We start from the raw sequence: 15,941 nt of genomic DNA on the forward strand, positions 1-15,941 counted from the left end.
AAATGTACAAATTCTCATATAAATTTGTATTGTACAGTACAACCCCGGTCCTTGACCATATTAGAACTTGACATGGTCAGATTTCAACGCGTAATTTTGAGTAAATGTTGCATCAGAGCTCAAACATCTGGAATCCGACCGGATGAACCATATACTGTCTGTAAATGAAAGTGTTTTGGTCAGCTGCCGCAAGCACACGCTTGTACAGGAATATTTCCATAGTTTTTGCGGCTTTCTGTAGGTACTGCATTTTGATTCAATCATGGCTCCCAAGACAGCCATTGCAGATAAGCAGAAGAGGAAAACAGTAAGAACCACAATTGAACTTAAGGAGATTATTGGAAAGTATGAGTCATTTGTGTGACTGATTTAGCATCTTATTTTTAATATTCTATTAATTTACTCTAATATTTAGCTTGTTTTTTAATGTTTTATTATTAGCAACAAGTTTTGTTCCTATCCAGTCCACTACATACTATATCTAGCCTAGCCTATGGCACTCTGTCAAACAACCGTAATATGGCCGCATTGGATGTAGGCCATTTTTTTTATACAGTATAAATTTCAAAATAAAAAAAAAGGAAGCCTAATACGAGGTGTTATTTAACTCTGAACTTATTTAATTGTAATTTACGTATAATGTTTTGTACAAAAGGCAAGGTTAGGGTAATAACTGGTGGTCAAGGATGGATTACTAATCCATTTCCAGTTATTTTTTGTGGAAAGAAATTTATTCGGATTTCGACTGAATAGAATCTCGACGCTTCTTCTGGAAAGGATTAGCATCGAGGTCTGGGGTTCTACTGTATTTATTAAATATACTACTATACAATTATAAAAAATTGTTTGGTAAAGAATTTCTCATGTTTTCCCCTTTATTCTTGCATTGTTAACAACATGAAGCCTGCAAAATTGAAACATTACATTAAGAGGAAGATATACTCATGATTCATGACAACCATGACACCCTCAAAACATATAAATGGGATGACACCATAGACCGTGACTTAATTAAAATCCTTTTTTACTAAATACATTTATTTACAAAATATCATTTACAACATGATGCAATGCACATAACACATGAATTCACCTTAGTCGCTTAATCTTGCAGATATACATAGGACCAAAATTATTAGACAAGGAGGGTAATACAACTTGACCATATCGTAAACCTAAATTTCTTCCAAATCTGTAAAGGAAGCTCAAGGGCTGAACAGCATAAGTCAAATCTACAACAGAATACTCAATAGTCGTCTCCTGCCAAATTTTACTAAGAGCTAGGTGCACAGCTCCATCATTCTGCAATGGTGACAATGTACATGTTGAATAAACAACACATCCCCCGGGTCTAACAGCTTGCAGAGCTGATACTAGAAGTTGGCTTTGAATTTCTGGTAAAGTTAACCTTTCTTTAACTCTCATGACAGAAAAAATATTATTGTCACTTTCCTTCAGAGAATGGCGATCAGTTAAGCATGGAACATCAACAAGAACCTTGTCATATGCATCCTTCTCTGGAAACTCGCATCCATTTTCCATCGTGATTGCTATCTTTTCTCTAATGCTGGTTAGTGATTTAGGGACATATTGGTTTACTACTTGATGTAATCGTCTTGCTCGGCTCAGTTTTAAGTCATTACATACAAGTAATCTTGGGAACCAGGTCTGCAGAGCAATAAAAGATTTCCCTCCAGGTGAAGCACAAAGGTCTAGTATTTTTTCATCTTGCTTAATGTCCAAAGCTAAAACTGGTAGTAATGAAGCACCATCAAGAATATACTGATCTAGAACACCCGCAACACTATCACTTCTAGGATGAGAGAAATCAGAGATATCTCCTTTCAAAAAGTAGTATATTCTTAACATCTCTGGAAGGTGTAATGGCTCCTCTTGTATTTCTTTCTTCATTCCAATATCACTGTCTTCTTGATTGGCATGACGAAAAACATCTGCTTCCTCAATCCAATTCTCCAAACCTTTCAGTTTTGTAGAAGGCACGTAATCCATCAACAGTGCTGCCTCTGTACCTACCTGAGAAGACTTTATAACACGATTACTAAAATCAACATCCAGCTCATCCAAGGAGTTCCCATAGGCTTGCGCACGTTGCCTGTATTCGTCTGGGTAACGCTCCATTTCCTTCTTTACTGCTCTTGCAGCTAACTCATCATCATCCAACTGTAGTTAAATTGTAAGATGAAAAGAAAGTTATCAAACAAACAAACAAAACTTACACCAGATCATTGTTCTCTGTCTCTCTTACTTACACTATAAAGATAAAATTTCTAGTTCTATCTAGACCTACAAAAAACAATCAACAATCCTCACAAACAGGTTAGTACTCCCAAATCGAAAACTATTTACAAACTGTATACATGTTAAATAAGCTATATAAGAGAGTAATAAATACTGTTCTTGGATGCATCCACAATTATTCTTTTCAAGAAAAAACACACAGGCTAACTTCTAAAAGTTTTAAGTTTTCCTTAATCATTTTCATGGCTACACTTACTTCTCTCTAGTAACAAGATAACATTTCTGAATTCTATAAATGAATACATTCTTTATTTTTTCATGTGGCAAAGTGAATATACATGTGTTTAATCCAACAATACTCAACTTAAATGTGCAGTACACTGTCTGTGAAGCAACAGAAAGAAACAGTAATATGCCATCTCTCAAGTATGCCTCTTTGTGTATTATCCATTGACTTCATGATTTTTTGTATTATATACAGTGGTACCTCGAGATACGAGTTTAATTCGTTCCAGAACCGAGCTCGTAAGTCAATCAGCTCGTATCTCAAACGAATTTCTTCCATTTAAAATAACTAAATTCAATTTAATCAGTTCCGGACCTATGAAAAATCCCCAAACCATTGTAAATTATGAATAAAGATATGTTTTTAAATAACAAATAAACATGTATAATTAACAAATACATAACAAAATATGAAATAAAGAAATAAAAGAGTTATTTAGCATAATAGTCTTACTTTGGAGACAGACGAGTGCGGCTAACGAAGGTGAACAGCGAGGAGGAGGGAGGGGGGAAGGGATGTAGGCACTCTAGACACGTATGTAAACGGCACTTTTTTAGAACTTAAAACTATTTTCGTAACTTTAAAACAAAAACTACACTTTCCTTATTTCAAATGAAAGAAAAAACTTAAAACAATGCACTTAACTTTAAACTTAAACTAAGCTTAACATTTACGTAAATTTAATTATCACTTGTTTTTGCCTTCTTGGCTGCACTTTCTGTACTTTCACTCGCAGCTCTTTTCAATAAAAATGTATCCAAAGAACTTTGCTTTTGCCTGCCTTTCAAAATGCTTCGAAAATGTGACAAACAAGTGTCATTAAAAAGCGCTGAAGCACGACCAGTTGCCACTTTTTCTGGGTGTTTCTTTTCAATGAAATTTGACAGCTTTTCCCACATTGCCAGCATGTCTTTAATTTCACCTGTAGAAATCACTTCCTCCGGCTCTTCCTCCTCCTCACTCGTGTTAATCTCTTCCAGAACCTTCGTGTGTTGCATCATCTGCAGCTCCTTCAACTCCTCAGTTGAGAGTTCCTCCTCATGTTCTTCGACGAGTTCGTTGACGTCACCCTCATCTACCTCCAGACCCATCGACTTTCCGAGAGATACAATCTCCTCCAACTCTTCTTGCTCGGTCTCGGGCTCAAACCCTTCGAAATCTCTTTCTGCAACAGCATCAGGCCATAACTTTTTCCATGCAGAGTTCAACGTTCGTCTTGTTACCCCTTGCCACCAAGTCAATGATACGTAGACAGATCACGATGTTGTAGTGATCTTTCCAAAACTCTCGAAGGGTTAGATTTGTGTTTTCCGTCACTTCAAAGCAGCGGCGGAACAAGTGCTTCGTGTACAGCTTTTTGAAGTTGGAAATGACCTGCTGATCCATCGGCTGTAGGATTGAAGTCGTATTGGGTGGGAGGTAGAGAACTTTGATAAACTGGAACTCCTCCAGAATATCATCTTCAAGACCAGGTGGGTGGGCTGGAGCATTATCAAGGATGAGTAATGCTTTCATCGTGAGTTTATTTTCTTGCAGATACGTCTTCACTGCAGGGCCAAAGACGAGATTTACCCAGTCAGTAAAAACTGCCGCGTAACCCATGCCCTAGCATTGGCGCGCCACATAACGTGCAATTTTTCTTTCAGTATCTTGTGCGTCTTGAAGGCTCGAGGATTTTCCGAATGATAAACTAGCAGTGGCTTCACTTTACAATCACCGCTAGCATTTGCACATAATGCAAGGGTCAGACGGTCCTTCATGGGTTTATGGCCTGGCATCATCTTCTCCTCTGCTGTGATGTAAGTCCTCCGTGGCATTTTCTTCCAAAATAGGCCCGTTTCATCGCAGTTGAACACCTGTTGCGGGATGTAGCCTTCCCTCGCAACAAGCGCAGCGAACTTTTGGATGTACGTATCGGCTGCTTTCACGTCTGCACTCGCAGCTTCGCCATGCCTTACCACTGAATGGATGCCAGTTCTCTTCTTAAAATTATCAAACCAGCCATGGCTTGCCTTAAACGCTTCTTCTGATGCCTCTTTAGAAGTTGATGCTTCTTTCTTCACTAAGTCGGCATAAATAGTCCGTGCCTTCTCGCATATTACCGTCTCCGTCACTGTACCTCCTGCCAACTCCTTCTCTTTCACCCACACGAGCAGCTTCTTCTCCATTTCCTCGTGGATATTTGTCCTTAATTGGGAAAGAATTGTGGTTCCTTTTGCTGGTGTAGCACTCTTGATGGCATCCTTCTGCTTCAATATCGTACAAATTGTCGATGTACTACGGTCATAGATCTTTGCGAGTTCAATCACTCGTGCGCCACGCTCATGTTTTTCTATTATTTCTTACTTTAGTTCTATCGACATCATCCTCTTCTTCCTGTCACCATTATCCTTAGCACTCACTTTCTTTGGCCCCATGATAACACGAAAAAGTTCAGTAATCACGCAAAAATCAAGCAAAAAAAGAGTACAGCGCACAAGATGCACTTTGATTCAAGCGGGTAACACGTGCGAGTGAGCGAGAGATGCTCTCGGATGATGCTCGACCCTGTGCGCCAACTAGTGGGACGCTCCGGAAACACGGCTCGTATCTCGGATTTGGGCTCGTATCTTGAACGAAAATACAGGCGGCCCGCGGTTAACGGCGCAATCACTCAACGGCGAATCGGTTTTACGGCGGTCGTCAAAAATATTCATTAAAAAATAAGGCATTTTAAAGGTATCTTTACGGCACAAATTTCAGTTAACAGCGCCGCTAGTGCCGTTGTCTAACGAGTTCATACATATGTAGAAATGCCGTTCAGACCATAAAGGTTATGCAAATTATATTAACAAATTTTATGGAGAGTTATTACGTAGGTATTAGGGTAAAATATATGCCTCTGACGCTGTTCTATGCCGAAAATATCGAGTTACATAAGTGCAAATTTAGCTATGGATGTGTCGATTCATAAATGTTCATGCTTTTGTTTAAAATGTGTATGAAAATGTATTACGTGAAAGGCATTTTTATTTCTGTACAGAAATATGATACAAAGGCAGCTTTTGAAACTGCCCTTCACGTTATCAAATACAATATTTTTTCATGTTCTTTCTTGTAAGCCGCCGCCTGCCGCTCTTCCGAAAATATAGATTTAAAAAAAGTGCAAATTAGCGATCGATGTGTTGATTTTATAAATGTTTATGCTTTTATGTTTAAAATGTGTATGAAAATGTATTACGAATAGGGTATTTTTATTTCTGTGCAGAAATATGATAAAAAGGCAGCTTTTGAAACTGCCCTTCAAGTTATCGACTACGATGTTTTTTTCAAGTTCGTTCTTGTATGACGCCGTCTGCCGCTCTTCCGAAAATATTTCTTGTATGACGCCGTCTGCCGCTCTTCCGAAAATATCGAGTTAAAAAGAGTACAAATTTAGCGATCGATGTGTCGATTTTTCAAATGTTTATGCTTTTATGTTTAAAATGTGTATGAAAATATATTACGCAAAGGTATTTTCATTTTTGTACAGAAATAAGATACAAATTAAGGCAGCCTTTATAACTACGCTCCACGTTGTCAGGGGATGGTTTTTCATGTTCGTTCTTGTCCGTCAGTTCCGAAAAATGCATTGTGTTATTTTATTAATTATGCATCTTTTCCATAAATCCTTTAAAAAGTTATACATTTCACTGTATCCAAGAATATTGTATGTATTCTCATATTATTGTATTTTAAAATACTACGGCAAATTTAAGCCTGTATTCCGCGGAGCGGCCAATGTTGTGGTTTGAAATCAGCTGATGAATACGAGTTTGTTTCACCATAACGCAATTCTGAGCGAATGCTCTTGCTTCTAGTTAGCATAAACGAATATCTATATACTTGACGTATATGAGACAAAGTTATTTTTCCTTATACAGTGTGTTTTTAGGTGGAAATATTTATTGAATATGTCTCCTCGTGAATGTGAACTACTATTTTTTTCGTTAACAGATTACGTTGGCGGTATGTTTATTGCGTAAAAAATTACGTGATTCCGTTCGCAATAATCCTTTATATCATCGTAATGCGAACTTTACGTTATTTATCTTATATTGGCGTGAAACCAACAGTAAAATGTGTTCTTTCAAGCACAGTAGTTTTGATTAAAATGATTTTATCCCAATTTTATCTACAGTTGTGTGTGATGGCAGACGTTTACTGCAGTTTTATCCTTGTTGCCGATGTATGATAATAGTCATTAGCAGCTTGAACAGTTTTCTCTGCTTCAGTTATAACTAGGTGTAAATTTAATGGTATATTTCCCGATTGATCTTTAATCTATATTGATCTCTGATCTATAGCGAATAAAGTTATTACATTAAGATATCTCAGTTCTATTTATAACAAATACGGCAATGTTGCACTGTAGTACGATGATCAAAATACAAGCCAAACAGATGTTATCCAGTTCGGTTGTACTTAGAAAAGAAAAAGTCGTTTCTCGTTCGGTTGTTCATGGCTGTACACGTTCACGCAACGAGTATAACGTTAAAACCATACTGTACTTTCATCATTCTCTTTTGCTGTTATTGAACTTATGTAACTAGAAGATGGATAAAGTTAGGCCATTGTAATTTAATCTCTCATAAAATAGGACTAACGTAAGACTAATGATTGTAACCTGAACACTACAGCTACCTGTACACTGTATAAACTTTATTATATCTTTACATACTCTAGACACCCACATGTACTGTACAGTAAATTCTATAGTACTATACTGCATAAATATAATTTTACTTATTGCGCCGTTGTGGGATTACGGCGCCTTTGACTGGTCTAGAGTTTCGAAAGAAGGTGTGCGGCGGCCGTAGGCTTTAAAATCGCTCAGCGTCGAAAATCGCTTGGCGTCGGTGGCCAGGAACGGAACCCTGCCGCTAACCGAGGGCCGCCTGTATGGCCCGAGCTCCGGCTCGTATCTCAAAAAACTCATATGTTAGGCTGCTCGTATCTCGAGGTACCACTGTATAGTGCATTTGATTAGAGTGCCTGGGTAGTGTGTGACAAGCCATGAAGGAAAAAAGACCAATTAACTGAAGAATCAAAGTTAATATATAAATTTAGAAGTTTGAGAAGAGGTTAGTTACTTGATTATGACAGTAAACAAACATTATGCCATTAGGAGACATTGAAAACATTACAAAAGTCATGTGGAATGGGAAAAAAGAAAGGGCTTAAAAATTTATTCTTGGGGGACCTGACAATTAATGGTAGAAGTAAAATGCTTTGCAAAATGACTTAGCATTAGAAATTTTAATAGCAATAAACTGTTCTTACAATGTTTTAACTGTGACATCACAGGTTTTCAAGAAAAAAGTATTCTTGGACTTGTGGGTGACATCCCTCTGGCACAAAGAGGTAAGGTAGGTTGGGAGTTGGCAACACCAAACACCTGCCCTCAGTACACGTATCCAACACACTCAGACTGGGGATCAAGACCACAATGATACAGGATTGGCAATGCTGCACAGCTTCAGGAAAATGTTGGTAAGACTACTTGCAAACAGACTGAGAAAGGGTTTTGGAGGGTGGGGGAGGCTTCGAGAAGTTTCCAAGGTAGGGGGAGGCTTCGAGAAGTTTCCAAGGTAGGGGGAGTCACATGGCTCGGCACCATAGGAGAGGAGGGGCAGTAAGACTGTGTAGAGAAGGGATTGTTTTAAAAGGAGGGTGGCTACAGAGCTGTTTCTCTGGCTGGGAAGGGGTGGGGATGCAGTGTTGGATGGGTGAAGAGGCCTAGGTTTTTTATACAGCTGGTTTTGTTAAGCTTATGACTTTTTTACTCATATTTTAGGCTATTCTCATTTGTATTTTTACTGTATTTTCCAAATTTGTATTTTATAACCAAAAAGATAAATGTAATCGTGTGCATAGGGTACAACAGAGAGAGAGAGAGAGAGAGAGAGAGAGAGAGAGAGAGAGAGAGAGAGAGAGAGAGAGAGAGAGAGAGATAAAATAGTGTTTCGCTCTGCGATGATGAACTTGAGTATTTTGGCAGCCTGTTTTTCCTCCTACTGAAGTATTTCTTGACTTTTTTCAACGAAACCCCTCCAAGTAAATCCTGTGATTCACCCTGTATACTTCTATTTCTCCATTCATTTCTGTAAACCCCTTTTTCCCTAGTCGACCCTTTTCCAAGCCACTGCCACCCATCGTTAGCATGCCTAGTTAATTTCCATATTAGGATAAATGATACCAGTGTGTCTTTTGACTAGGTGTGCCATTCATGTGCATGCTCGCGAGGTAAGAGCTATCTTTAGCATTCTGGCATGATATTGCAGGGAGTTAGGATAGCTTAATGATATACAGGCAATCCCCAGTTATCGGCGATCCGTTTTTACAGCGCTTGTTTAGCAACGAAAATGTGCCATTTTCGGCACCGATATGCGCAGATTTCTGCTTACCTAATTGAGGTGCCGATAACCAAAAATCGGCATTTTCAGCTATCGTTAAGACGTCGGAACGTTACCCCACCAATTTCCAGTTAACAGCTCAAATAATAGAGTATGACACCGATAAATGATGACACCGATAAATGCTGAAAATCAGATTTTTGGATATCGGCGATTTTTGCTTATCATCAAGCCATTAGAATGGAACCTCCCTCATAACCAGAGACTGCCTGTACATACTAGTAAGGACCTTAATGCATGTTATTCCTGTGGTTAATTAGACACCTCTCTCTTTCAGAGGGAAGCTTTTATTGTGTGTGGCATAGGACAACTCTCAGCTCACATTTTATTCATTGCTGGAATACTCCATTTGTGATGGAACAAAGGAATTTCACCTTTTACAGCACCATTACATAATTATACATCCCTCTTATTTGGTTAAGTACTGTGCCCTGGTTATGATTGATTTGTGAGCTATTGTTAGTATTTGTTAAGTAATTAGTATTTATTAAGTAAATGTTTTTAACCGAGAATAATTATGCCTTGCAGTAACCTGACAAAGGGAAATATAATGAAGGCTAGTATTCCCAGTCTTTCTGTTATTCTCAGTTTTTTTTTATTACTGTCAGCCAATTTTTAGTATTCTGCTGTATGGCCACAGCTGGCAAGTAACAAAAACAATAAACGAAATTCATATAAAGCAATTATGTAAATACATAAAGTGATACTTGCTGAATGAATATTACCAGTAACACCAATAGTCACAAATTCTAAAATCACAACAAAAACATCATCACTCAACCATCCTACATTTTAAATATCAGGTATAATTAAGTACAAAAAAAGAATAAAAAAGGAGAGCTCAAAACATTCACTGAGTGTGGAAGCTAGTTTAAGAGCAAAGCAATTAAAATGTGAGATGGAAAAACCTCTGAGTAGGGGTAGGGGTCTCCTATCCTGAACCAACACTTTAATTCGAAAGGCTACTGAACACTCAATTTTTGCATCCTTAACTGGATATAACATTAAAGTAATAAAAAAAGCAAGAAGTGTGTCAATCCTATGAAAATTCTATGATAATTAGAAATCCTGAATAAGCCATTTAAATAAATAGCTGCTTACAGCACTGTTCCACCATATGGAAGAAAAGAAAAAATAATAAAACACCATAACATACCTGTACCAAAGAAGGTCGTATAACTTCTGGAAGTTCATTTTCATGACTGGTCAATATCTGATTATTTAATTTTTTCATTCTTTCCTTCATCTGTTCAACCCCTGCATCGTATCGAGGCCTAATATCCATGGCACCTAGTTCCTTTTCAAAAATAAACAAGAGGAAAACAACAAATATAACTCAAGTGATGTCCAATTGTAGGACACAAATCTTTGTGTGACCTAAGAAGCTAAGATTTAAACCCAAAATAATAATATAAATTCCATCTCGTCACTGCAATAAAAGTTGTTAATTCTCTCTCTCTCTCTCTCTCTCTCTCTCTCTCTCTCTCTCTCTCTCTCTCTCTCTCTCTCTCTCTCTCTCTCTCTCTCTCTCTCTCTCTCTCATTTATACTGCTTTAGTTGGTAACGTGCTGGATTACATTGCATTTCCTATTGGTTTAGAGTTTGAGTGAATGAAAGAACACACACACACACACACACACCAACAGTATGCCTCACATTAACATTGTGAACCACAATAAGCATCAAAATATTTAATCAAAATATGGGTATGTACCACTAGTTATGAGAAATTCAGGAAAACTGACTTACCTCTAATTTCTGGATAGTACTCTTATAGTCTCCAAAAGTATTCACAACAGAAATGTATTTTGGCTTTGAAAGTAGAGCGAGTCTGACTGATGGCCATCGAGAGCCGTAAACTGGTGGATACGCAATATCAAAATATTCCAATGCCCTCTTTGTGTTTGGCACCTTTGGAGTTTTAGTCTAGAAAAAAAAAAAAAAATTTATGATAACATTCATTTAATAAATACTTATCTTTCTATCATGATACTAGCTATAAAGTCCTGCACCCACAGGAGAGCAACATAGTAGCATAAAAAAAAAATTTCATTTTGAATGTTTAACCATACTGTCTAATGACCCCTCCCTTTCAGGGTAAACTGTGGCTCACATGTCTTTTGTTTTACTATTCTGTTTCTTTCCATGTGAATGGGGAGGTTGGTGGGGGATTCATTATAATTATGAAAATTTCTATTTTTTAAAAGAATCTTATTTCTCTATTATGATAGTTGATTCCCACATTGAAAATATAGGTGGGTAGGTATGAGAGCCCAAAAATCAAACCACCACGAGAATAAAATAAATTTCATCCGATTTATTAGGCCACAAGGGCTGAAAACTGGTGGAGGTTCCTTAATAGGGAAACCATTCTCAGTTCCAAGATAGTAAGACAAAGGCCCTGTGCCTAGATCTGCAAAGCAATGATGGCAAAAGAATGAAGGGCCTTACTTAACACAAAGCAAGATACTTTCATAAAAGATCCCTTGTTCTTTGCACATAAAGGGAGAGTGCTCTGACTAGACAGAAAGAAGAGTCATTCCCTTCAGGTACCAAGGGGGACCAACTGGGGACTTCAAAGCTAAGAGGCAGAGCTCACAACTTGAAATCATTCTTTGCCCTGGTAAAAAAGAAAGGACTACTCCTTGGGATATAAAGCCCACAGGAAAAGGCCAGAAGCTCACTGACCTTTCATCCAAGGCCAAAGCCAACAACAATAGGTCTTGACTGTAAAAAAAATTACCTAAGAGGCTGAATTCAAGAGTTTGAATGGGGACATGTTCAGGAACTTCAGCAGTATGTATGTCCAAATTCTACTCTAAGGACTTTACATGCAACTTATGAATTTCCACCTGGAAGGAGCATATACTAGTTCCCTTAATTTCCATGGCTAGCAAAGCATGATAGGTGCCCTCCCTTGCCCTGGGCGCAGCACCAAAATAAAACAACCATATAAAAATGTCGCCTACACTGAGATAAATCCACAACCCATCCTCTGAGAGTGGTGGTTGCTTCAGGTGCATTGCACCCCCTGGCTCTGCAACACTACACCATATTACAAGGTGAAGAAATAATAGGAAAACATCCTATGCTTCCTTCTCTATACCATGCCAGTCACTAGATATGGTCCGAACACACTTGTAACTTCTATGAAATTAAAGAGGAACGAAGAACAATTACATTCCCAGTACGTAGTTCAAAGGCAGAATGGATGTACGAGGCATAAGATATGTAAGCTAAAGGAGAAGAAGTTACTCTGACTTCCTAAGCTTTACTGCTCTCTTAATTCTGAGTGTGGCTCCAGGTAAAAGTCCATAAGTGTACTAATACATTCTTGCCAGTGGATGAAAACAGATCTTGCTATACCACTATATGGAAAGGATGGTCCTCTAAAAACTCCAAATAGAAGGGACCTCCCTATTCTCCCACAGAGTATAGAGTATTTGGACTTTCAGAGAACAATCTGGTGTCAGTCTGTAAATGGAACAAGAAATGCTGCACACCAGTTAAGCTATGAGCTCGGGACTGGTGGGCACTCGAGGGAGCTAGCGGGAGCTCAGGGCAAGGGATGGTGCCAGGCTGTAACTGGAGTCAAATGAAGGGGTGCTAGGTGAGCTGAACAGCAAACGAGCTCAAGGCTCGTGGTTCTACAGCTGGTGTCAGACAGTAGATTATGCCAGACGACTACACTGTTTAAGAGGTGCAAAGCTTTATTCCCTTAATTGTTTACTTTACTCATTATTTAGTTTAACTTTACTTTATTACTTCAAAATGATATTGGTATGATACAATAAAGTTTTGTACATACTTACCTGGCAGATATATGCCAGGGCATTCTTCGACATAGGTAAATCTGGTCTCCTGACCGAACACCACAAGTTGTTAGAAGGACCTCGACATTCCTTCGTTCTCCACAAACAAAATTTTAGAGCCCTGACAGGGCACAGGACTCTCTCTGGCTCCCGTCCAATAACTTCAGCCATACCCTTAATCTCAAAACTTTTGGGCCAAGGTTGGACGGATTCTCATTTTTAGCCAGAAACGTCGGGCTTAATGAGCAAACGACATTATGTCCCTTAAATCCAATATGCTTGCTAAAAGCTTGAATTTCGCTAACCCTCTTCGCCGTCGCCAGAGCAGTTAGGAAGACAGCTTTCTTGGTAAGATCCCTTAATGATGCCTTTTGAAGCGGTTCAAACCGACTGGACATTAGGAATTTAAGGACTACGTCCAAATTCCATGACGGCAGCTTCGGTTGAGGAATCTTTGTAGTTTCGAAGGATCTTAATAGATCGTGAAGATCTTTGTCATTTGCCAAGTCAATTCCTCTATGTCTAAAGACTACAGATAGCACACTTCTGTAGCCTTTGATTGTTGAGACTGCAAGCTTCAAGTCACTTCTCAGGTAAAGTAAAAAGTCAGCTATTTGGCTCACAGAGGTCGTGTCATGGTAGAGGGAATGCCCTTCCTTCTGCACCAACTCCTAAACGTAGCCCACTTTGATTGGTACACTGCAAGAGAGGAAGCTCTTCTTGCATTGGCAATAGCTCTTGCCACAGGTCTTGAAAAACCTCTCTCTCTGGCCAACTTTTGGATAGTCTGAACGCAGTTAGACTCAGAGTGGGGAGGCTTTTGTGGTACCTCTCGAAGTGGGGCTGTTTGAGTAGATCTATCCTCGAAGGCAGTGCCCTCGGGAAGTCTACTACGAAGGACATGACCTCTGTGAACCATTCTTTTGCCGGCCAGTAAGGGGCGATTAGCGTCATTCTCGTCCCTTCTGAAGTCGCGAATTTTTTCATCACTTCTCCCAGGATCTTGAATGGGGGAAAGGCATACAGATCCATCCCTGTCCAGTCCCAGAGAAGGGCATCTATTGCTACTGCTCCCGGATCGAGCACCGGGGAGCAGTACAACGGAAGTCTCTTTGTTCTTGATGTCGCGAAGACGTCTATGAGAGGACGTCCCCATAACTTCCACAGCTCTTGGCACACCTCCTGATGTAGAATCCACTCAGTCGGCAGCAGTTGACCTTGCCGACTGAGGAGATCTGCACGGACGTTCTCCACGCCTGCAACGAACCTCATCAGAATCGTTACGTCCTGCGTTTTCGCCCACAACAAGATCTCTCTCGCTAGATTGAACAGTGACCGAGTGTGTGTTCCTCCTTGTTTTTTGATGTAGTAGGCCAGAGCTGTGGTGTTGTCCGAATTTATCTGAACTATTTGGTGTGAGACTTTGTCTTTGAAAAATTGTAGCACCAAGTAGATGGCTGCTAGTTCTTTGAGGTTTATGTGCCAGTACACCTGTTCCCCTCTCCAGGTGCCTGACACTTCTTCCCCCCCCTAGTGTTGCTCCCCACCCCGTGGTGGATGCGTCGGAGAACAACACTAGGTCGGGGTTCTGAAGCTTGAGGGACACTCCCTCCGACAGTTTTACAGGATCGAGCCACCACTTTAGGTGATCCTTTACTTCTCTCGGAATCCTTAAAATCGTATCTAAATTTTCCTTGTCCTTCCAATTTTCCTTCAGGAAAAACTGGAGAGGTCTGAGGTGTAGTCTCCCCAAGGAAACAAACTTCTCCAGCGAGGAAATGGTCCCCAGCAGACTCATCCATTCCCTCACCGAGCATGATTCTTTCCTTAGGAAGGCTGATATTTTGTCTAATCCTTGCTGCTGACGTCCCTGGGACGGAAAAGCTCGAAAAGCCACTGAATCCATCTGAATCCCCAGATACACGATGGACTGTGTGGGGATCAGTTGTGACTTTTCGAAATTCACCAGAAGTCCCAGGGACTTCGCTAGAGTTAAGGTTGATTGAAGGTCCTTCAGACACCTTTCTTTCGACGATGCTCGAATGAGCCAGTCGTCTAGATATAGAGAGATCCTGACGTTTGCAAGATGAAGCCACCTCGCCTCATTCTTCATTAAAATTGTGAAGATCATTGGAGCCGTACTCAGTCCGAAGCAAAGAGCTCTGAATTGGAAAACTCTTCCCTTCAGGACAAACCGCAGATACTTCCTCGATTGGAGATGGATCGGGACGTGGAAATATGTGTCTTGAAGGTCTAATGACACCATCCAATCGCCTTGTCTTAAGGCCCCAAGCACTGACTGAGGTTTCTCCATCTTGAACCTCTGTCTCTATAAAAAGATTCAGACTGCTTACATCTAAAACTGGCCGCCAACCTCCCGACTGTTTCGGTACCAGGAACAACCTGTTGTAGAAGCCCGGGGATTGTAAGTCCTCGACCTGTTCTACTGCCCTCTTTTCGAGCATTTGCTCGAGCAGATCATACAAGATCTGTTGTTTGTCCTGATGGTACGAGGGTGATAGATCCCTGGGTGTCGTGCACAGCGGAGGCGGCTTCAGGAAAGGTATTTTGTATCCTTGCTCGATGACGTTGAGCGACCAGCTGTCCACCTCTATCTTTCTCCAGGCTTTTGCAAATAACCGAAGCCTGGCTCCTACTGGTGACTGAAGGACTATATTCTCATTTTCTAGCCCTGGGTTTAGAAGGGGCTCTACCTCTGGAAAGGCCTCTTCCTCGAGGAGGAGGTCTCGAGGAAGCTCCACCTCGAAAGGGCTTCAGTTTCTTAGTGAATTGTGCTCGTAAAGACGTCGAAGGAACTGCAGGACGTTTAGAAGATTGTGCTAAGAGGTCCTGCTTAGCTTTTTCTTGTAGGCTGCCAGCCAGATCTTTGATCATAGCCTGGGGAAAGAGATGGTTCGAAAGAGGGGCGAAAAGCAACTCTGCCCTCTGCGCTGGAGAGACTGACTTTGCCGTGAATTTGCAGTAAAGAGCTCTCTTTTTTAAGAGCCCTGCACAAAAATGCGAAGCCAATTCCTCTGAACCATCTCTGACGGCCTTGTCCATACACGCAAGAACGCTGGACAGCTCCCCCAGGCTAACTGAATCTTGACTACGAGACTGTGTGTCTAGTAGTCCCAAGCACCAGTCCAA

At 40.1% G+C, this 15,941-nt stretch overlaps 1 protein-coding gene across 2 annotated transcripts; it reads right to left on the reverse strand.

The window, feature by feature from the left end:
• Positions 1-1,011: 1,011 nt before the first annotated feature.
• Positions 1,012-10,934, reverse strand: LOC135211149 (5-methylcytosine rRNA methyltransferase NSUN4-like). 2 transcript variants are annotated; one of them, XM_064244314.1, is made up of 3 exons: positions 10,729-10,934; positions 10,136-10,269; positions 1,012-2,181 (listed from the first exon to the last, which is right to left on the reverse strand). In XM_064244314.1, exons 2-3 carry the CDS (start codon positions 10,262-10,264, stop codon positions 1,090-1,092), a joined length of 1,221 nt encoding a protein of 406 aa, XP_064100384.1. In that variant the 5' UTR covers positions 10,265-10,269; positions 10,729-10,934; the 3' UTR covers positions 1,012-1,089. The 2 variants fall into 2 exon arrangements, with proteins under 2 accessions (XP_064100384.1, XP_064100383.1); XM_064244313.1 differs by having other exon boundaries at positions 1,015-2,181; positions 10,136-10,276.
• Between the last annotated feature and the right edge of the window lie 5,007 nt (positions 10,935-15,941).

The sequence above is a fragment of the Macrobrachium nipponense genome, chromosome 4 (genome assembly GCF_015104395.2).
Source record: "Macrobrachium nipponense isolate FS-2020 chromosome 4, ASM1510439v2, whole genome shotgun sequence".
Lineage (NCBI taxonomy): Eukaryota > Metazoa > Arthropoda > Malacostraca > Decapoda > Palaemonidae > Macrobrachium > Macrobrachium nipponense.

Excerpts from the sequence above, each read along its gene's own strand:
- LOC135211149 (XM_064244314.1), bottom strand. The coding sequence starts at position 10,264 with ATGGATATTAGGCCTCGATACGATGCAGGGGTTGAACAGATGAAGGAA. Across the intron at positions 2,182-10,135 it reads TACGACCTTCTTTGGTACAG|TTGGATGATGATGAGTTAGC; the intron begins GTATGTTATGGT and ends ATTTAACTACAG.